This window comes from Carcharodon carcharias, chromosome X (genome assembly GCF_017639515.1).
Source record: "Carcharodon carcharias isolate sCarCar2 chromosome X, sCarCar2.pri, whole genome shotgun sequence".
NCBI classification, from domain to species: Eukaryota; Metazoa; Chordata; class Chondrichthyes; order Lamniformes; family Lamnidae; genus Carcharodon; species Carcharodon carcharias.
The window spans coordinates 5,372,454-5,394,590 of record NC_054507.1 but is presented as its reverse complement, the minus strand read 5'-3'; the positions used below and the strand labels follow the sequence as shown (position 1 = coordinate 5,394,590).

The 22,137-nt window shown below is 43.2% G+C and overlaps 1 protein-coding gene across 1 annotated transcript in view; it reads left to right on the top strand.

The window, feature by feature from the left end:
- Positions 1-17,338, top strand: part of tmem106c (transmembrane protein 106C) — a 45,101-nt gene extending 27,763 nt beyond the window's left edge. Inside the window, exons 4-7 of the mRNA XM_041180316.1 lie at positions 125-265; positions 695-744; positions 3,106-3,159; positions 14,504-17,338. Of these exons, the coding sequence (XP_041036250.1) occupies positions 125-265; positions 695-744; positions 3,106-3,159; positions 14,504-14,621 (363 nt within the window). The 3' untranslated portion in view covers positions 14,622-17,338. The remainder of the gene's footprint in view (positions 1-124; positions 266-694; positions 745-3,105; positions 3,160-14,503) is intronic.
- Positions 17,339-22,137: the final 4,799 nt, after the last annotated feature.

The window sequence follows — 22,137 nt, the reverse complement described above, 5'->3', positions numbered from 1 at the left end:
AGATCAGGGTAAGTGGGTCTCCAGCAGCAGAGAAAGTAGTGGAAACACTGCTGTTAGTTTGCAATATTTAACCATTGGCAAGAGTCTTCTCTGATATGAAACCCAGTTTTTTTTTGTATTTCAGAGTACCCTCAACATTAGCAATTCCAATTTTTATACTGTTTCTGTGGATTCACTCACCTGCCAGGTCCAGTACATGAAAACTGTGATTGGAACAAAGCAGCTGAACAACATTTCTGTTATACCACCTCTAAGTGAGAAACAGGTACTTGTACTGCACACCATATTTTGCCTTCCCTTTTCACATTCTTGTGCTCTTGGTTATGTAGATGCTCTGTACCCATATTGTGACTCTTGCAACTTAAGCAGTCTTTAAATCTTTGCGCAAAGGGGGGAAAAAAAAGCAAACCGGGGACCATCAATTATGGATAACCAGAGACAGGTTATAGATCGTTCCAGGAAATCTTTTTGGATTCCAGTTAATGCTATAGGTTTGTGCCTCTTTGGAACTGGATTTGGCTGGACCAGCTGTGTTCACACAGCACCCTTGTAGCTGGTGAGGAAGATTTTCAACTGGTTGCTCGAGGTTAGATTTCAAGCCTAGCATCAGAAGTGAAAATAATATTCAACTTGCTGCATCAGCTTTTCAAATAGCATTCAAATTGCAGTTAATTGTATCTGACTCTTTTTTCAGGTGAACTACACTGTTCGAATGGAATTTAGTGGACCTCTAGAATATGTATAGTAAGTTTTTCTTCTACAATTTGGTGTCCTAAATGCCAGCAGCATTATGGTGTGCTAATCACTATTTATTCAGTAAATTTGTGCTGCAGTTGAAATTGCCTGTTCTATGATTACATGACAAAACATCTTCTAATAGCTCTAGTTTGAAAATGTTATTTGCATATTGAAATAAAAATGCAGCTTGAACAATGCACTACATCCTGGGGGTTTATGTTTGTTTTGATGTTGCTGAGCTTTAGTGAGGCTTTACTATTACCATGTTGCCTTGGCCTAATTACCCTGAGGCTTTATTTCCCTATGAAAAACTTCAAACAATTTATTTACAAAGACCTCTGAGTAAGCACTAGTATTCAAGACACTGGGGGCAGAATAGTCTCTCTTGGAGCCACTTGGTCATCTGACGACTGATGTCACAATTGAATCATTAATATCATGGTCTTATTAACCCATTGCTCTACATCATTGACCATAACTTAACCAGACTAACCTTTTAAATACCATGGCTACAAGTGCAGGTCAAAAGCTAGGAATTCTGTGGTGAGTAACTCTGCTGACCCCAAGCCTGTCTATCATCACAAGTCAGAAGTGTGATGGAACACTCTCTTGTCTAGATGTGTGCAGCTCAAGGAAGCTTGACATCAGCAAGACAAAGCAGCTAGCTTTATCAGTACCCCATCAACTGCCTTAAACATTCACTCCTTCTGCCTTTGATGCCTACAAATACAAGATTCACTGCAGCAACTCATCAAGCCTCAGCTAGCACCTTTTCAAACCTGTAACCTCTACCACTTAGTAGGACAAGGGCAGCAGATAGATGGGAGCACCACCACCTGCAAGTTCCCCTCCAAGCCCCCCACCATCCTGACTTGAACTATATCGCTATTCTTTCACTGTCGCTGGGTCTAAATCCTGGAACTCCTTTGCTGACAGCACTATGGGTATACCTACACCACATGGACTGTAGTGGTTCAAGAAGGTGGCTCAACACCTTGAGGGCAATTGGGGATGGGCAACAAATGCTGGTCTTGTTGGTGATGCTCACATCCCATGAAAAGTTTCTTTTTTTAAAAAAAAAATCAACTGGTTCAATTTTTTTCTTGAAGCCATTTGTAGCTCTAACATTTCTCAAATGAAATCTGTTAAGCTACTCCACTTGTTGCTGCACGCCACTGGGGGTGGGGTGGAATGATGGAGATGTGAGAATTTGTCTGCCATACATAATACATTATGCTTTACTATTGAAGAAAATGAAATTCATTCATTTTTCTCCCCTTGGCTTGTGTGAAATTCCAAGTTTCTAATATTAAATCTGAAGTGCCTGTAGTTTGGGACTGGGTGCTTTGGTGTAAGGTTGGTGGTAATTGGCCACTGTCTAATGCTGTAGATGTATTGCTAAAATTAAATTTGTGCAAATAAATAGGACTTTAATTAAGAAAATAAATGTTTTGGAGATCGTTGGGATAAAGTGGTTACTGATGGTACTTTAGATGTACACCTTGAGGGGGAAGAAGTATAATTTAAACATTTTTCTCTCTTGCTCCACTGCCTCGATTTACCAAGATCACCCAACTATATCATTGCAGGCCCATAGTCTAATTGTATGTGAACCCACTGCCAGTGTGGTGCAGGTCATAATGTAAATCATGGCATGATGCATGTTGTTGCCATTCTTGGGACCTGAGCACTTAGACCACAGAGACCCATTAACAATGTTATACATATTTAAAAAAAAAACTACTCTGATTCCCACTTCAAATTTTTTTTATTCCCTTTTTCCCCCAACTACTTAATCCAATTTTCTTCTTTTTAACTACTGTAGTATTTTGGTCTTTTCCTGATTGGAAATGGGAGGAATTCTAACTTTATTTTTCTGGTTAATCTTCTCAGTCTGTGCCCTTTTAATTTTTGCTGGTCAGTGAGAACAAATTTCGCTTTTCCAATTCTGTTCTGAATTTTGAAAAACACAACTTTCCCTGCCCATTCCTCTTTTCCGCCCCCCCCCCTCCCTCCCAGATTCTACACTTTTTTTCTCTGAACTACTCCTGCCATTCATTTTTTTGACTCTAACTTGCCCATCCTCCTGAATTTTTCTATTTCCTAGTTTTCTAATTTCAGTGCATTACTCTTGTGCTTGAAGTTAATTTGACTAGATGAATACTGGCGTACTTAATCACTTTTACTTATGAGGGCATTGAGCTACCTTCAATTGTAAATCAAAACTTGTTAGATGAGCTGTGCTGCTGTAACTAATGTTTTATTCTCTCCATTACTTCCAGTTACCATGCTGAAAGGAAAAAGCAATGATGACTTTTTGACATTATTCTGACTTGTTGACTAAAGCAGTTTCTTTTTTCCCCACAGTACCTTTTGCACAATGCCATCAATCAAGGTTCACAATATTGTTGTCTTCTTGCAGTAAGTCCTTTTTAAAATGTATTTCACTGGTTGGAACAGAGACTTTATTTTTAAAAGTGCAGAATGTTTTTGGTAAAAATGTTCTGAAGGCATATTTAAAATTAATTCTGTTCTAAGATTTTAAAATTAAAATCTGATATTTCCCAATAAAAGGGACTCGTCATACTTCAATCCCATTTTGCTGCTTTTTTTTATTTTAGACTCTAGAATGGTTGGTCAAAAGTAGCCAAGGAACTGACATTTATTAGAACATTTCTTTTCAGGTGACACGATGAATCTGCTCAGGTCAGATTTCATGTCTGAAAGTGAGTTCTGTTAAGTTTCCAGATTACCTGGTACTAGTAATTCTAAAATGCAGTGTTTCTAGAAATGTATGAGACAGAGTACAAAAGTGCTTCATTTACACTTTTTTGTTGGCTGGTGTGATGTGTATAGTTTCTTACTTAATATGTAACTTACTTCAGGTGAAGTCCAGTGCTGTCTGAGCATAGAGTGGTTTAACCAGCAGTACTTTTGATTTGGACAGCCTGTACAAATAGCTACCAGTCTGGTTAGCACTTGCTTCAGAGACCCCCTCCATGCCAAATAATTTCAGTGCACTAATTAATAAAATTAATGTGGCAACTGAGCTGATTTGTGTATACTAACTGGAAATTTCTCTTCCTGGCATTTGTTGCTCATCCATAATTATCCTCGACAAGGTAATAATGAGCTGCTGCAGATACACCCACAGTGCTGTTAGGGAGTTCCAGGATTTTGACCCAATGACAGTGAAGGAACGGTGATTATATTTCCAAGTCAGGATGGTGTGTGGCTTGGAGGGGGACTTGCAGGTGATGGTGTTCTGATGCATCTGCTGCCTTTTGTCCTAGGTGGTAGAGGTCATAGGTTTGGAAGGTGCTGTTGAAGGAGCCTTGATGGCTGCAGTCCATCTTGTATGTATGCCACTGTGGGTTGGTGGTGGAGAGAGTGAGTATTTAAGGTGGTGATGGGGTGCTGATCAAGTGGGCTGTTTTGTCCTGGCTGTTATTGAGCTTCTAAATGTTTTTGGAACTGCACTCATCCAGGCAATCTTTCTTTGAATATATCTTTTCACAAAAGATGAGGGAGTACTTTTGAGTAACTAGTGCTACCCATAGGCTTCTCCTTGCTTTTGGGGGTTATATATGAAGTTGATGTTCCAGTGTGCTACTCAGCATTTCACTTCAATCTCTTTACAAAATGGTTGAATGCCAAAGTACAAATAAATCAACAAGCTCTATCTATACTGATCTGTCAAAGGCATTCCAGCACTTGTGACAGGAGTACTGCCAAATGCCCTTGTTCCATAGCTGTAAACCAGGTACTTGATCTGTTTTATGCCATCCCTCTTTTACTTTGATTTAAACTTCACTCTCCCACATCAAATGCTATACAAAGTGTCTAGGGGCCAAGTAGATGACCATTGATGTTGCTTTAGTGGGATATCAATTCACCAGGCCTCTTTGGACAGCACCTTCCAAATTACACTCAAGATCCTGGAGCTCCCTTCCTAACAGCACTATTGCGTACTTGCACCACAGACTGCAGCAGTTCAGAGCTGATCACCACCACCACTTTCTCAAGGGTAATAAATACCAGCCTACCCAGTGATTTTCCCCCATTCCACAAAGAATAAAGAAAATAGCATCTCTTTTTGTTTCGCCCAGTGCCAGATCTTGTTGGTGGCCTTTTGAGAAGTCCAAGTTAATGGCAAAATTTGTAAGTGTTCAGAAGCAAAGTTTGAGGTGTGCAGCATAGCCAATAAAACCTGCTACATTAAGCCACGGAATCCTCCTACCTAAAACTGCTCTTGGGTGTAAATATAGCTTACCTTGATGCATTTTCTCCAATTGTCCAGGTTCACAGATTTGCAGAATCTTTACAGTGCAGAAGGAGGCCATTCAGCCCATCGAACCTGCACTGGCTCTCTGAAAGAGCATTCTACCTAGTCCCACTCCCCTGCCTTATTCCTGTAATCTTGCATGTTCTTTTCAGATAGCAATCCAATTCCCTTTTTGAATACCTCGATTGAACCTGGCTCCACCACCCTCCTTAGAGTTGGTTCCAGACTCCAACAACCCTCTGGTGAAAAAAAAATTGCCCTCCCATCACATTTATTCCTTTTGTTAATTATTTCTGAATCTGTGTCCTCTGAGGCCACCTCAACAGGAAGTGTATTGGTGAGTTGAGGAAACCTTAAATTGCTTTCTAAAAATACTAATTGTATAGATTTAACATTTAACTGCAAGTGCTGTTTAAGTTCTAAGTCCGATCCAAGGGCCTAAACAGGGAGAGAGCTGCTGCCATTGGGTAGAAGCTGAAATAGTTATTCAGGAAACTGGCTTATCTTGTACCTGGGCTCAGTTCCTTTGCTTCAAAACATATAAATTCAAACATTGTGACATCAACAGAGTGAGAGTTTAGTGAGGAGGGGAGGGAGCTACCCATGCTTTGGTTTTTTTTTGTAATTTTTTTTGATTTGGTTCTTTACTACAAAGGAAGTAGCTAGCTGTTTGATAAGTATCTGGTGAGTGTCCTATTCTTAAGGTTCAAAATAGTACAAGAAATTGGTAAAAATTTATAATACATAAAATAATTGAATACTAAGTAATTAAAGCACATAAAGATTGCAGGACATGTGGGAGCTCCCAGATGCCAGTGTGATCCAGGCCAAGCACATCTGCAGTGTTTGCCCTTTTGAGGAGCTTTGGCTCAAATCATTGAGCTGGAGGCTGAGCTGCAGACACTGTCAGGGAGGGGGGCGAGTTACCTGGATGTGTTGTGCCAGGAGGCAGTCGCACCCCTTAAGATAGGGTCTTCTGATTTGGAAGATGGCCAGGGAAAGGAGGCTGCAACTGTGAGTGAGGCAGGTAAGGAGATCCAGGGGCCAAGAGTGTCAGCCTCTGCAATTGTCCATCAGGTTTGGAGTTCTTTGAAGGAGTCACGTGCTGTGGTTAAAGGGATCTGGTGGATGTACTGTACTTGGATTTCTAGAAGGCCTTTTGGTAAGGTGCCACATCAAAGGTTACTGTGGAAAATAAAATTTTCATGGTGCAGGGGGTAACGTATTGGCATGGATAGAAGATTGGCTAGCTAACAGGAAAGAGGGTAGCTATGAACTGGTCTCTTTCTGGTTGTTGGGATGTAACGAGTTGTGTCCTAGACCCAACTATCTTCAGCTGTTTCATTACTGACCTTCCTTCCATCATAAGTTCAGAAGCGAGGATGTTTGCTGATTGTTAGCAAATGGTGCTGAACATTGTGCAGTTCTCCAATACTGAAGCAGCCCATGTCCAAATGCAGCGAGACCTGGACAATATCCAGGCTTGGGCTGATGAGTGGCAAGTGACATTCATGCCCCACAAGTGCCAGGCAATGACCATCTCCAACAAGAGAGAATCTAACCATCACCCCTTGACATTTCAATGGCATTACCATTGCTGAATTCCCCACTGTAAACATCCTGGGGCTTACCATTAACTGGAAACTGAACTGGACTAGCCAAATAAATACTGTGGCTACAAGAGCAGATCAGAGGCTTGGAATCCTGCAGCGAGTAACTCACCACCTGACTCCCCAAAGCCAGTCCGCCATCTACAAGGCACAAGTCAGGAGTGTGATGGAATACTCTCCACTTGGCTGGGTAAGTGCAGCATCAACAACATTCAGCTTGACACCATCCAGGACAATGCAGCCTGCTGGATTGGCACTCATCCACAAACATTCACTCCCTCCACCACTGATGCACCGTAGCAGCAGTGTGTGTCATCTACAAGATGCACTGCAGGAGTTCACCAAGGCTCCTTAGACAGCACCTTCCAAACCCACGACCGCTACCATCTAGAAGGACAAGTGCAGCAGATAGATGGGGACATCACTGACTTGAAGTTCCCCTCCAAGCCTCACCATCCTGACTTGGAAATATATCACTGTTGCTGGGTCAAAATCCTGGAACTCCCTCCCTAACAGTACTGTGGGTGTACCTACACCAATGATCTGCATTGGTTCAAGAAGGCAGCTCACCACCACCTTCTCCTGGGCAATTAGGAGTGGGCAATAAATGCTGGCCCAGTCAGTGATGCCCATGTCCCATGGATGAATAGAAAAAAAGTGCTGTGTCACAGGGATCAGTGCTGGAGCCTCAACTGTTTACAATTTATATTAATGACGTGGATGAAGGGACAGATGGTATGGTTGGTAAATTTTGCTGGAGGTAGGTAGGAAAGTAAATTGTGAAGATGTAAGAAGGCTACAAAGTGATATAAATAGGTTAAAGTGAGTGTGCAAAGACCTGGCAAATGGAGTATAATGTGGGCAAATGTGAAATTGTCCATTTTGGCAGGAAGAATGAAAAAGAAGCTTATTATTTAAATGGTGAGAGATTGTAGAGTTCTGAGATTCAGAGGGATCTGGGTGTCCTAGTGCATGAGTCACAAGGCTCGTCTGCAGGTACAGCAAGTAATTGGGCAAGCTAATAGAATGTTGGACAGGAGGAGGCCATTCAGCCCATCGTGTCTGTGCCAGTCAACAAAGATCTGACGACACTAATCCCATTTTCCAGCGCTTGGCCCATGGCCCTGGAGGCTACGTCAACACAAGTGAATACCTAAATGCAAAATTGTTACGAGAGTTTCAGGCTTGACCACCCTTTCAGGCAGCAAGTTCCAGACTCCCACCACCCTCTGGATGAAAAGATTTCTCCTCAGCTCCCCTCTTATCCTTCTACCTCTTACCTTAAATCTATGCCCCCTGATTATTGACCCCTCTACTAATGGAAAAAGTGCCTTCCTATCCACCCTCTCTATGCCCCTCATAATCTTATCCACCTCTATCAGGTCCCCTCTCAACCTTCGCTGCTCCAAGGAAAACAACCCCAGCCTATCCAATCTTTCCTCATAGCTCAGACCCTCCAGCCCAGGCAGCATCCTGGGAAATCTCCTCTGCACCCTCTCCACTGCAATCACATCCTCACCATAATGTGGTGACCAGGACTGCACCAGAATAGAACTCCAGTTGTGACCTAACCAGCATCTTATACAGTTCCATCGTAACTTGCCTGCTCTTGCCTCTATTAGCCAAGGCATAGAATACAAGTATCCCATATGCCTTCTTAACTACCTTATCTATGTACCCTGCTACCTTCAGGGATCTGTGGATATGCACACCAAGATCCCTCTGATCTTCAGTACTTTCCAGGGTCCTACCATTCATAGTGTAATCCCTTGCCTTGTTAGCCCTCCCCAAGTGCATTACCTCACACTTTTCCAGGTTGAATTCCATTTGCCACTGCTCTGCCCACCTGACCAGTCCATTGATCTCCTCCTGCAGTTTATGGCTATCCTCCTCACTATTTATCACCCGACCAATTTTCGTGTCATCTGCGAACTTCTTGATCATACCCCCCCTACGTTTATGCACACCACAAACAGCAAGGGCCCCAGCACCGAGCCCTGCGGAACCCCACTGGAAACAGACTTCCAGACACAGAAACACCCCTCTACCATCACCCTCTGCTTTCTGCCTCTCAGCCAGTTTTGGATCCAACCTGCCACTTTGCCTTGGATCCCATGGGCTCTTAGTTTGTTGACCAGTCTGCCATGAGGGACCTCTCAAAAGCCTTGCTAAAGTCCATGTAGACCACATCAAATGCATTACCCTCATCAACACCCCTGGTTAAAAAAATTCGATCAAATTTGTCAAACATGACCTTCCCTTAAATCCATGCTGACTATCCCTGATTAGTCCATGCCTCTCCAAGTGCAGATATATTCTGTCCCTCAATTCTTTCTAGTAACTTCCCCACCATTGAGCTTAGATTGCCAGGCCTGTAATTTCCTGGTCTATCCCTTCGTCCCTTTTTTAATAATGGGACAATGTTAGCAGTCCAGCAGTCCTCTGGCACATCACCTGTGGCCAGAGAGGATTTGATAATTACTGCCAGGGCCCCTAATATCTCCTTACTTGCCTCCCTCAACAGCCTGGGTTACATCTCATCTGGACCTGTGGATTTATCCACTTTTAAGGCTGCTAAACCCATAAGTACCTCTCCTCTCTGTTAATTTCCTCCTAATATTTTACAGTCCTCCACCCTGATATCTATACCTGCATTGTCCTTTTCCATCTGTCACTTGTCTGCCCAATCCACCAACATATCTATGTCCTTTTGAAGTTCAAGACTATCTCTATCACAGTTGACAACATTTCCAATCTTCGTTTCATCTGCAAATTTTGAAATCATGCCCTGCACACCACAGTCTAGATCATTAATATATACCAGGAAGAGCAAGCGTCCCAACGCTGACCCCTGAGGAGCCCCACTACAAACCTTCCTCCAGTCTGGAAGAACAACCAGTTATCACTTCTCTTTCCCACCACTCAGCCAATTTCTTGCCTACCTTTTTATTCCATGAGAGTGGTGGGTGCCTGGGATTCACTGCCTAAATTGGTGGTTGGGGCTGAAACCCTCAACCCATTTAAAAGGTTCCTCTCTGCACCTTGAGTGCAGTAACCTGCAAAACTATGGACCAGGTGCTGAAACATGGGATTAAATGAGCAGCTAGTGTTTTTTTTGGCCGGTGCAGACACAATGGGCCGACTGGCTCCTTTCTGTGCCATGACATTTTTTCTATGGTCCCGTCCCTTTTGTCAGGGTTACTGATGTGCATGTCCAGGTTGATCTTAAGGTCTCAATGTTGTAAGACACCTGCATTGCAGGTGAAAATCTGGTTGTTCAGAATCCCACAGTATGCAGGGCACGCTTTCAAGGATTCGGCTTCTTCAGTGGATGCTGGTTTGTGGTGGGATTGTTGAGTAGAGGAGTTTGAACTCGACAAATACCTCTTCCCGTTTGATTCTAGGATGAAGGCACACCAAAATTGAAACTATGCGCAAGAACAAACTCCTCGCTTTTGAGAGTGCATGGTCTGAGAGATTTGTTACATGTTTAGTCGTGGTGTTAATTGCATTGCCAAACTGCTTGCATATCAATAGCAATGCTGTATCCATGTGCTCAGCCTATTCACCAATGTTCCATTTAAGGAAGCCGTAGATATTTGTGCTACAGCACTATCATTTGAACTTATGAACTCGGCAACTCGCACAGTTTTCAGCTTTAGTGACACCATGTATGCCCAAATAGATGGTGTTGCTATGGTATCCCTTCTTTGTTGGGCTCTGAGAAACGTGTCTTCAATGAAATGACACCTAAACTCCTACCCCTCGCATGTTTCCAGTATTGAATGATACGTTTGCTATATTTAAATCTGCAGCTGCATTTAACAATTTCCTTGCACGTCTTAATGGGCTCCATTCTGCGCGCAAATTCACCTTTTGAAATGGAGCAGTCAAATGACCTCCCCTCCCCTGACGTACTGGGTGAGAAATGCTAGGGTTTCTCTACTGCAAGCCTGTCTTCATTGGTTAATAAATGTGTTGGGAGTCTTGCAGTTTCACACACTATAAGATTGGCCTTATCAGCAACCTTGTAAATAGGGCCTGAGCCATTTGCTCACCATGCAAGCTTGATGCTGAAATAGGGGCACAAAGGCATCCTACAGGATAATGGCCACCCTGATCAGATCATTTCACGCTGTATATCACACAGACTTATGCCGTCACTTTTGGCACTGAAAAATGCCCAGTCTACCTCAGATCACCCTGGAAGGGCAGAGTATCTCAAATTTGAACAACAGATGAAGCTAACCATTTCACACTGCTGCTATGCGGTAGCAACACGAGTGGTATTTACCACTAACAGAATGCTGCTGTCAATCCAAAAAGACTTTCTGCCTATCACACAAATGAGGAATGATGTGGTATATGAATTTCAGTGCTGGTGTGATGCTAGGTACGTAGGCTGTACATCCCAAAAACTGATGGATTGTATCAAACATGCCTATTGCTTATAGAAGGGACAAGGTACCATACCCAACTAGCCCATACATGCAAAACTCAAAACAGTGTCCAACATTAGATGTGATTCTGCGATTGGACAACATTTGCTAAATAAGCCTGTGTGCTGAGAATTACGCTGATAACCAATTTAAGATTGTCAGTTGGGCTCACAGTGTGGTGCATTTGCCTGTACTGGAAACTACATACATTAATACACAGGGCCCTGTTCTTTGCAGACAAAGAACATGTACACACTGCCTGTTTCAGCTAAACAAAATAAGTGACAGCCACTCACTGGTTCATTTCCCAGGGCAATGTCTTGAGCAATCGGAGTCTAGTAGCCTGGTTTAAATTTCAAACAAGGCTCGGCAGTTAACTGCCAGTCACCATCAACTGATGTATTCTCCATGACAACACCTCTATCAATCAGAGCCCAGTTACCAACCACTTGGCGCTCTCTTCTCCATACAATATAAACATGTTGTTTCCCCCGACATTGGCATTTACTTGCGAATTGTCCTCATGAATGCAAGGCGCAAAGTTTCGACAAAAAATCTTTTTCTGCAATGCTCAAGTTCTGTACTGCCAAATGATTGAGTAAATGTTTTTGTGCACTGTGAGCGCATTCCATACCTGGTTTCTTTTAAGTCTTGAATTATGAATTGTAAGGTTTATATTAAAATGACTGCATTTAATTTTCCCAGCTGTTAAGAGAATGCCTAATGTGCACACATTTTACTAGGCTCACCATAAAATGCTTATGTAAATTAATCCGTTTTTTTGATTAGAGGGATGTGGGTGTTACACTCAAATTTATTGCCCGTGTGGGATGGTGAGTCTTGAAAACCCTTCAGTCTGCATGTAGGAGGTAGTCCCACAATGCTGTTGGCTGGGGATTTCCAGACTTGACGCAGCACTGATAGTGGAACAGCCGATCTCTTCCCATGTCGGTGTAGTGAGTTTGAAGTGGTGGTGTTCCCTTGGCCCTGCTGCCCTTGTTCTAAGTGGTAGAGATAGTAAGCTTGGGAGCTGCTGTTAAGGAAGTTTGGCTGAGGTGTTACAGTTTATCTTGCAGATGGTATACACTGCTGCCACTGTGCATTGGGTGGGTGGGTTGCCAACAAGTGTTGGAGCTGCACTTGTGCAGGCAAGTGGCAAGTATTCCATCACACCTCCGTCTTGTGCCTTTGTAGATGGTGGACAGGCTTTGGGGAGTCAGGAGATGAGTTACTCACTGCCGGAATCCTAGTCTCTGACGTGCTCTTGTAGCCACAGTATTTGTTGCTGGGTCTGCTCAAGTCTTGAAGATCACGCCCAGGATTTTTTTTGGGGCGGGTGGTGGTAACGTGTGGGGTGGTTGGGGGTGTGGTGCAAGGGTCCTGATGGAACCCAAACTGGACATCAGTGAGCAGGTTATTGCTGAGCAAGTGCTGCTTGATAGCACCTTCTGACACCTTCCATCACTTGCTGCTGATCAAGAGTATACTGGGGTGGTAAGTGACCAGAATGGATTTGTCCCACTTTTTGTAGACAGGATATAACGTGGACAATTTCCCACATTGCTGGGCAGATGCCAGTGTTGTAGCTGTACTGGAACAGCTTGCCAAGAGGCATGGCTAGTTCTGCAGTACAAGCCTTCAGTACTATGGAGCTGCTGGGACCCATTGTTTTTTGGTTTTAAATTTAATTCTTTCTCAGGACGTGGATGTCGCTGGCTAGGCCAGGATTTATTGCCATCCCTAATTGCCCTTGAAGGTGGTGGTGAGCTGCCTTTTTGAACCGCTGCAGTCCATGTGGTGTAGGTACACCCACAGTGCTATTAGGGAGGGAGTCCAGAGTTCCAGGGTTTTGACCCAGTGACAGTGAAGGAACAGCGATATATTTCCATATATATGGAGAGGAGCTTGCAATTGGTGGGTGTTCCCATGCATCTGCTGCCCTCTACCTTCTAGATGGTAGTGGTTGCAGGTTTGAAAGGTGCTGTCAAAGGCGCTTTGGTCAGTTTCTGCAGTGCATCTTGTGCATGGTACTCGCTGCTACCACTATAGGTGGTGGAGAGAGTCGGTGAATGTTTAAGGTGGTGTATGTGACGCTGATCAAGCAGGGCTGTGTTGTACTGGGTGATGTCAGGCTTCTTGAGTGTTATAGGAGCTGCACTCATCCAGGCGTGGAGAGTATTCCATCACACTCCTGACTTGTGCCTTGTAAATAATGGACAGGCTTTGAGGAGTCAGGAAGTGAGTTACTCGCTGCAAGATTCCTAGCCTTTGACCTGCTCTTGTAGCCACAGTATTTATATGGCTGGCCCAGTTCAGTTCCTGGTTAATGGTAACCCCCCCAGGGTGTTGCTGGTGGGAGATTCAGTGATGGTAATGCCATTGAATGTCAAGGGGCAATGGTTAGATTATTTCTTGTTGGCGATGGCCATTGTCTGACACTTGTGGCATGAGTGTTACTTGCCACTCATCAGCCCAAGCCTGGATATTGTCCAGGTCTTATTGAATATGGACACGGACTGTTTCAGTATCTGTAGAGTCTTTGTTTTTTCCAGTGTGCTCAGTCATTTCTTAATGCTTGTGGAGTGGATTGAATTGGCTGAAGACTGACATGTGTGATTGGGATATCGGGTGGCAGGTGGCGGAGGCTGAGATGGATCATCCACTTGGCACTTCTGGCTGAAGTGGTTGAGAATGCTTCAGCCTTACTAGGCAAAAATAGGATATACAGCACAGAAACAGGCCATTGAGCCCAACTTCCATGCCACTCTGCTGTCTTCTGAATATGGGGCTTTGTGGAGCTGCCACCTCATGTTGATGGTTTAAATTATATATCACCTTTCACATCAAGACTGCAGAGCTTTGATCTGATCTGTTGTTTGAGAGGTTGCTTAGCTTTGTCTATAGTGTGCTACATCTGTTGATCAGCAAGCATGTACACCTGAATAGTTTCATTTAAGGTTGGCAGCTTTTTTTGGCATGCACAGTGCTGCTCCCAGCATGTTCTGCTAAAGTAATTGATTTGAAATGCTAACTTCCTCTTTCCACAAATGCTGCCTGACCTCCTAGTATTTCTAGCATTTTCTGTTTATGCTCATCCACACTCCTCATTGAAGCGGGGTTGGTGCCCTGCCTTGATGGTAATGGTAGAATGAGAGGCTATGAGCTTGCTGATTGTGGTTGAATACAATTCTACTGAGCCCACAGTGCTTCATGGATGCCCAGTTTTGAACTTCTAGATCTTTCCTGAATCTATCTTATTTGACACAATGGTAGTGCCATACAACAGAATGGACAATGCCCCCAGTATGAAGATGGGACTTCCATCTCCAAGGACTGTGTGGTCACTCCTAATATCAATGTAACTCCTTAGTGTGTGACCAAGTCAACTTGTGACTTATCTGCAGTTTTGAATTCCCTCTTATCTTTTTCAGGACCACAGTGAAAAGCTCCTACTTGGGACATCCATCGCAGAATTCTCTGGAAGCATACCGCTATCTAGATTGTGGGTCCAATTCTACAGCATACAGGAGACCACCTTTGAATCACTGAAACCACAGTAGTCTTGATGGGAATAATGGTTCAAAGCAGCTTGTAATTTTGTTTTCAATAACACTGGACTTGTCCACACTTTTGGTGGACAATGACTGCAGCTCATAAATTTTCTGCACCCTTATCTTTATGCATGGTGGCCATGTCTGACACCTTTAACTTGTTTTTTTTATCAAGAACATGGTGTTTCAACCTCCTGAGTACCCACTTTTTCCACCCCATTCCTCCCTAAGTAAATGTACTTTTTCAAAACCTACCTCCCTTGAGAGTCATCATGCAGTCCACTCTCCAGCTTCTCACAGCTCATTATTGGGTGAGGCTGTTATGCAGCACAACCAAGCACACAAATTGAAATACTCGAGCAGCACCTGACCTGGAATATATATATATTTTCTTTCCCCACCACCCATCCTGTCCCCATAGTAGCTGAGTTTCACTTTCCTCTTTGCATTAGTCCCAACTTGGTTGCTTTTCCTTCCTAGATTTAGAGTCTGGATCTTGCCTCTGGTGCTTTCCCCTTTTTTCTATATACAAGGTTTTAAATGTGCTTGGCCTTAACATGTAGGCAAAAGACAATCTCCATTCAAAATAATAATGGACTTATTGACTGACTGCAAGTGAGGGTTAAGGATGTGCAATAGCTTGTTCATAAGCTATTGCTTGTGAATGATGGGTCTGTTTTATTTGCACCAGTAAATATTTTAAAACTTTCACATTTGAATTACAAATTGTTAACTAGAGTACACAAGGAGCTGAGGATTGCAAGCCAAATATTTTAGGAAAAGAACCAGCTGTAGTACATAAGTTAACGCTATCACAGGAGATGAGCTTTTATATCTTAATGCAACGTATTTTTCCAAGTTGCATAGTATTGTTTGCATTTCCACCATAGCAATTATTTAAAATATGAACTATTCACTTGTTGCATAGCCATAAAACACTAAATTTGATCATATAGCCTAATGCAAGTTACCTTGATCATTTCAACCCCTTCTGGTTTGGATGTTTTCTCCCTAGCCTTGGATATATCTTATTGCACCTGCTATAGCTATTGACTGGTTCTTCAAAAGCTATGCTGTATGTTTAAATGGCCCCACATTTTTGTATGGATGCAGAAAGTAAACCCCAAGACAGCTGAAGCTGTTCAAATTAGACAAAAATGAGACCTGGTCTTCAAACTAGCTCCATTGGCGACTGATTACAAGCTGTTTTTGTTTTAAATCTAAATAACTTCATTGTTTGGCTTGCCGACCCTCAAGGTGACTTGTATGAATGTTGGGCAGACTTGACTAATGCAAAGGGAAGACTAGAGGTATATGTTTTTATTCTTGTGACTCAACAAATAGGAAAACAAATCTCTAACAGAGAATGGATTTTATTTTGTGTAATTTATTCCAAGATGTTTTTGTACTCGGTGTTGTATAGGATAAGACACACAAAAGTGGAGCAAAAAACAGCCACTGGCAGCTTGCTGTGAGTCAATTACACTTGAAATTTAGCCTCTACTTGACTTGCTGCCAAGTTTCAATACTGCTAGGTATTTATGTAGCTGGGTGGTGCCTTTATTTTTTTTTAAGTATTGATTTAGTGTTTCATTCATTTTAGACCATGACCTTTCATCTGAGTATTATGCATTCAAATCTTCCCAATCCGTAGCTAGTTCGTTCTTAATCATGCACAATATAGCAGAAGCATTGTTTTTGGGATTCCAATCCACCAGTGTTGAAAACATGAAATACTGGTACATGGTGGTTGCTTTTTACTTCAAAAGTGGAGAGGGGAAAAGAATGCAACATAAAACCTAATTTGGTGACTTTCCTAAACTGTAACTCTTCACCCTTTACTTCTTGTGGTTCACCAGTTTGCAATTGAACTTTTATTTTGCTGTATGTCAATACCCCCACTACTGCTTTAAGCCAGTATTGTAGCATTGTAACTGTATAAGATTGATTTTGTTCTGCTCCAAGTGCACTTTGAATTGAATCATCTGTTCTAGCACTCCTACAAATATAAAGCTAATTTGGCAGTTTGCTTAGTTTCACGAGCCGTTGGAGGCTGGTAAATTGCTCCTGATCCTCTGCCACTGTAAATCCAAAGCATGAGCTGATGACCTGTACCCATGGCTTCACGTGCATGGTTAATAAATGTTTTAATAAATAGAATGTTATCCTGAAATGTGTATGGGTTATGGTTTGAACTGATTGGCAGTATTAACAAGGGCTTTTTTTTCTGGCACTAGTAAATGAGACACTCAAACTTTAAGTGACCCTTGGTTCAACACACTGCTTCACCATTGGAAGAATGCTGGAACTTCTGTGGGAGCTTTGGACAATCCTATCACCTGTTTTAGTGGCTGTTTTTTGATCCTACTTGCAGAAAGACCTTGTTTTATTATCAGTCCTGTATTGTGCTGCATTGTATTTTTCTTTCGAGGAAAAGAAATGGGAGCCTGATCAGGCTGGAATGTCTTAGCACTCTGAACTGATGTGCATTGTTTAAATGTAATGCTGTCAGTTAACTAGCACTTTTTCAAATAAATGTTGATTAGAGGACTAGTGTACTGGCTTATAATTTTCAGTGGTGATGTGAATAGCTGCTCCGGGCTTTTCAAATGTTTATTGCTACTGTGCCCTAGTGCAATTGCTGGATTGCTAATCTAGTGCTATGCCTTGACCATGTAATCTTTTTAATGAGCTATTAAAGTAACTATCTGCAAATTTTGCGCAAAAGATTTATTCATAGCTGGGCTGCTTAATGGTTGCTGCATGGTTTTCATTTTGTACGCAAGCACTAAAATTTCACAAATCTCAAGTATATGCATGCACCATGATAAATGATGCAAGTTGACATCCTTGGATGGGGCATTCCATTCTAAGATGTAAAACTTTTAGATTTTATCCCAGAGAAGAATAATCATCTCCAGCAGCAGAAGTCATTTTTCAACCTCCTGTGCTTTGGTTCTTGTGGTGACCCATGTGCTTGGAAAAGCCTGTACTTTCTGTACAAAACATCCCTTTTAAGACCAAAGTGGATTGGGGAGTATTCTGAAAGAAGGTTCATTGGTTTCCTGATTATGACATCATAAGCTTCCAAGAAATGCCGAGCTGGAGGTTGCTGTAGGTATGAACAACTAAGGAGCAAATGGGTAAACAAAGCTAGTTGCAGTGGGGTTGGGTTTCAGCCTGAATTTTCTGTTTGGCAGTTTAGAACACAATTTGTGTAAAGAGGAAATGAACAAATTTCTCTCTGAATGGAACAGTTTTCAGTTTGTCTTCAAACAGGTCTCTGAGAATAGAGCAGAGACTGTTAACATGTATGCTATATAGTTGGACAGAACTGAGTTGAAGACAGGAAGGACAATGGATTGTGAACTGGGCAAGACCCATTGCTGTTGTGTTGCCAAAGCCCCAGACTGTTTAAAGGGATGGGTTAAGAGTCTCTTGGGGTTCTGTGACATCGGGACTGTCGTCAGAGTGAGAGAGGCGTTCATAAACATGCACCTTATCAGTAGTAACCATGTCCTGTGTCTTTGAAAGGAATACAGCTGTTGAGTGCAGCTGAAGGGCTGAAAATGAGTGGGAAGTGAGATCTTACATGGTGGCTGAGTTGGAAAGACCATGAGATTGTATGTGGAGCCATATTGTGTGGGATGTAATGTGAATGCTAGTAATTGTGAAGCGCACCTTTTTGTACTGAAGTTTTGTATTGTGTGAAGCCCCACGTGGGGCAGGATTGTTTTGGGTCAGGATTCTAATGCTGGGGCCAGATGGGGACCCTGACTCCTCAGAGGAGCAGTCAGCTGATATTAAATTTTAGCTGAATGGCCAATTAGTACCAGAGGGCACATTCTCCCTCTTGGGACTGAGGCTGCACTGGGCCCTCAGCTTAGATGCCAGTGTTTGTAAGTTTGGGGGGAGGGGAAGGCCGCCTTATCGTTTTGAGCTTTTTTTTAAAAAAAAAAGCCAGAGCTGACGAATCACTGCTGTGGAGGCAGGTCCCTTCGACAGGGCAGCCTCAGCTATGACCAGGCAGGGGTGCCAAAGACATCTTGTGATGCTGACCTGTGCTCAGACTGGCTGTGGGCAAATGGCCTGCTCTAACTGTGGGGGGCCCTAGGGCTCATAGGCAAAATTATATATGCCTGCCTACCTTCATTTCCACTTCTATATCGAGGTGCAAACCCTGCCCATGGTTTCACTTCCATATCTCGAGCCCTGTGCCAGTTTATTCACCCCTCCACAGCACTTTTTTCACCTCCCCCCCACAATTGCATTGCTTTATCTGTTCTTCAGTCTTCTTGCTGTTTTTTCTCCCAACCTCAGTGGCTGCAGAGTATTGAGCAGCTTTTGATTCTGTTCTTTAGGATTCCAGTCTTGATTGATCATCTTTGCATGATGGGTTATTAAAGGTGCAAATTCCACCTCTCTACATAATATCCAAAGCTTTGACTGAAACCATCCTGCACGGCGCAAAATGCAATAGCTAGTAATTATTCCCAGTGGGCAAGATGAGCACTGTCGTCTAAACAACCTTGCCTTTACCTCTGCACCCATCCTTGGGCTGAATTTTGCCCTTGATAGGTGGGCAGGTGGGCCTCAGCGGTGGGCAGGCAGCCAATCACTGCTGCCAAAATGGGCCCTGCCACCATTTTAAGTGGGCATGCTCCCTGATTGGAAGTGCTAAGCACTTCCTGTGTGGAGGGGGGGGGATTCCCCAACTGTCAGAGTGCGCGCATGCGCGTGAAAGAGCGCACATCTCCCTGAGGCAAAGTGCAGCCTCGGGGAGGTCGCTGAAAGGCTGGCAAATATGAAAAGTAGAACAATAAAAAAATTCGTTAACATGTCCCCCTCATGTAAAAATGTCACACGAGATGGGACATGTTAATGAAATAAACACTTTTTATTAAACGTTTTTAAAACTGCTATCCAACCTCCATCCCGCCACTGGGTGAGGTTTGTAAAATAATCTCCTACCCGCCTGCCTGTTGGGCCCGTGTGCTGAGCCGAAGTTTTCACGGGCCCCTCAAAATCATCGATTAGCAAGTTAAGGGCCTTAACGAGGCCTTTAATTAATCGCGGGTGCGAGTCCCTCTGCATAGTGTGCCCACTGACCGAAATATAGCGATGCTGTGCCCAGATATCGGGACGCTCGCGTGACATCAGCACATGACATTTTAACCGCTGGCACGCGGACTCTGCCACCCACACACCAGCCAGAAGATTCTGCCCCGTGTTTTGGAGAGCAACTGTGTTCTGAATAAAATGTGGTAAACCACCAAGAAGGCAGCTACAGCCTGTGCCCAGAATCTCTGGTAGCTGGCTTTTTAAAAAAATTTCTCAGAGGCATTGCTACCCCTGGATGATGCTGAATATCATTTAAAGGGAGGTTTAAAACCCCCCTCTAGAGGAACAAAGGCAGGCAAGTGTGAAGTCTCTTCCAGCTGTATTCTCTTGAGCTCAAAATCCTAATTGTTTGGTTGTAAGCAGCGCTGTGGTACTAAGGTGAACCAGCCTTCCATCTAACCATACAGGCTGGATTCCTTTGTCTCTGCCCCCCTCACTCCCTCCCCTGCTGCTGAAAAACAGGGGTCCGTTTTAAGCAGAATAAGGCCTTTTCAGTGCTCAAATCAAGATGGTCTTTGCTGATAACCTGTTGGCCTTTTTGAACTTTGCACTGTTGGAATAGGTGAGTGCGAAAGCCAAACTCGTGTCAGCCACTTTATGGTATCACAACAGGCAAATCAGCATCTGAGCTTGTTGTGGTCTTTATTACCATCAGCCCATGAGCTTTTCAAATGCACGACGCTCACTTTTGATGCGGTTTAAGTGCACAAGTCACATGATAAAGCATCTGCAAATTGAAACAAAACCAAGTGCTTGCCTTGCAAGTGGAGATTGCCTGGCTTCTGTGGTGCTTCCCCAGCTAACCCTCCCTTTTTGTCTTTCAGACTTTGCTCTTTAATTTTCAAAGCCTGATTGTGACTCCACCAAAGGACTAAGAGATTGAATTGCCCCCTGTCTTGTGTACAGCTGAGGTGGAGGTTATCCAATTAATACTTTGAATTTTTAGGCTTCTCTTGTAATACAGACTGCAATTTGGGCTTGCTGCTTTTTCCCTGAGACCTCCACCTTAATTGAGGCCATGTGAAAGTGCAATTACTGTTATATTCAACCATGCTTCAGTTGGCACTGATTTGAAGCTTCCACAATATGCAATTGTTTATACTGATCTCTTGCAGCATATCTCTGTGGCTGGATTTCTGCATGCTTGAATGGTCCTGCTCTAAAGACCAACAATGAGCACTTGTTTCCCATTTTGGTTTTTGGGTCCTGTATCTGTGAATAAATTGTAACATGCCTTTGATTTGAGCGACTGGTTCTACTGCTGCATTCATTTAATATTGAAACAACAGCTTCCCATCCAGCTTCAGTCTGGCAGGTTTGGATTTGAGGTGATTTCAATCCAAGCTACTTATAACTATGTAAAGAATTTGGCTTAGTGCCTACCTCACATGAGAATATGGTACCGTTAAATCCTACCAGAGATCCCTGAGCAGCAAACTGCTCATTGGATGGAAAGTCTGAGGCTGGGGGTGTGCAATTCAGTGACTATATGCTTCTGGAATGCATCAGAAATGTAGAAGTGAAAAATTTGGTTGTTGTCTTTTGACAAAATCTGTTACTTGTACTATACACAAACTTTCAATCTCATTTCTGGGGTCTTTGCATTTGCAATTCTCCTTTTATTGTTCATGCTGTGTCCTCTGCCCTTTATTATGATAGTGACTACAATTCAAAGTACTTATTTGACTGTAAAGTACTAAAAGTGCATCCTGAGATTGTGAAAGGCAAGTCTTTTTTCCAATAATACATTTGAGCATGACAACAAAGAGCCCTAGCAAAACAAGTCCATGGGAATCTTGGGGGTGAAAATTCTCCACTAGTCATACCTAGCACAATGGAAGATGCTTGTGGCTGTTGGAGATCCCAGGACATCACTGCTGCAATTTCTCAGGGTAGTGTCCTAGACTCGACCACCTTCAGCTGCTCCATCAATGACCTTCCCTCCATCATTAAGATCGGAATTGTGATGTCTGCCAGTGTTCAGTTCCACTTGCAACTTTGCAGATAATGAAGCAGTCAGTGTTGATATGCAACAAGACCGAGATAACATTCCCAGTTGGACTGACAAGTGGCAAGTAACATTCACGCCACACAAGTGTCTGGCAATAAGCATCTCCAACAAGAGAGAATCTAACCATCTCCCCATGACGTTCAATGGCATTACCATCACTGAATCCCCCACTATCAACATCCTGGGGGTTACCATTGACCAGAAACTGAACTGAACCAGACATAAGTACTGTGGCATCAAAAGTGGGTCAGAGGTTGGGAATCCTGCAGTGAGTAACTCACCACTTGACTCCCCAAAGCCTGTCCACCATCTACAAGGCACAAGTCAGGAGTGTGATGGAATACTCCCCACTTGCCTGGATGAGTGCAGCTCCCACAACACT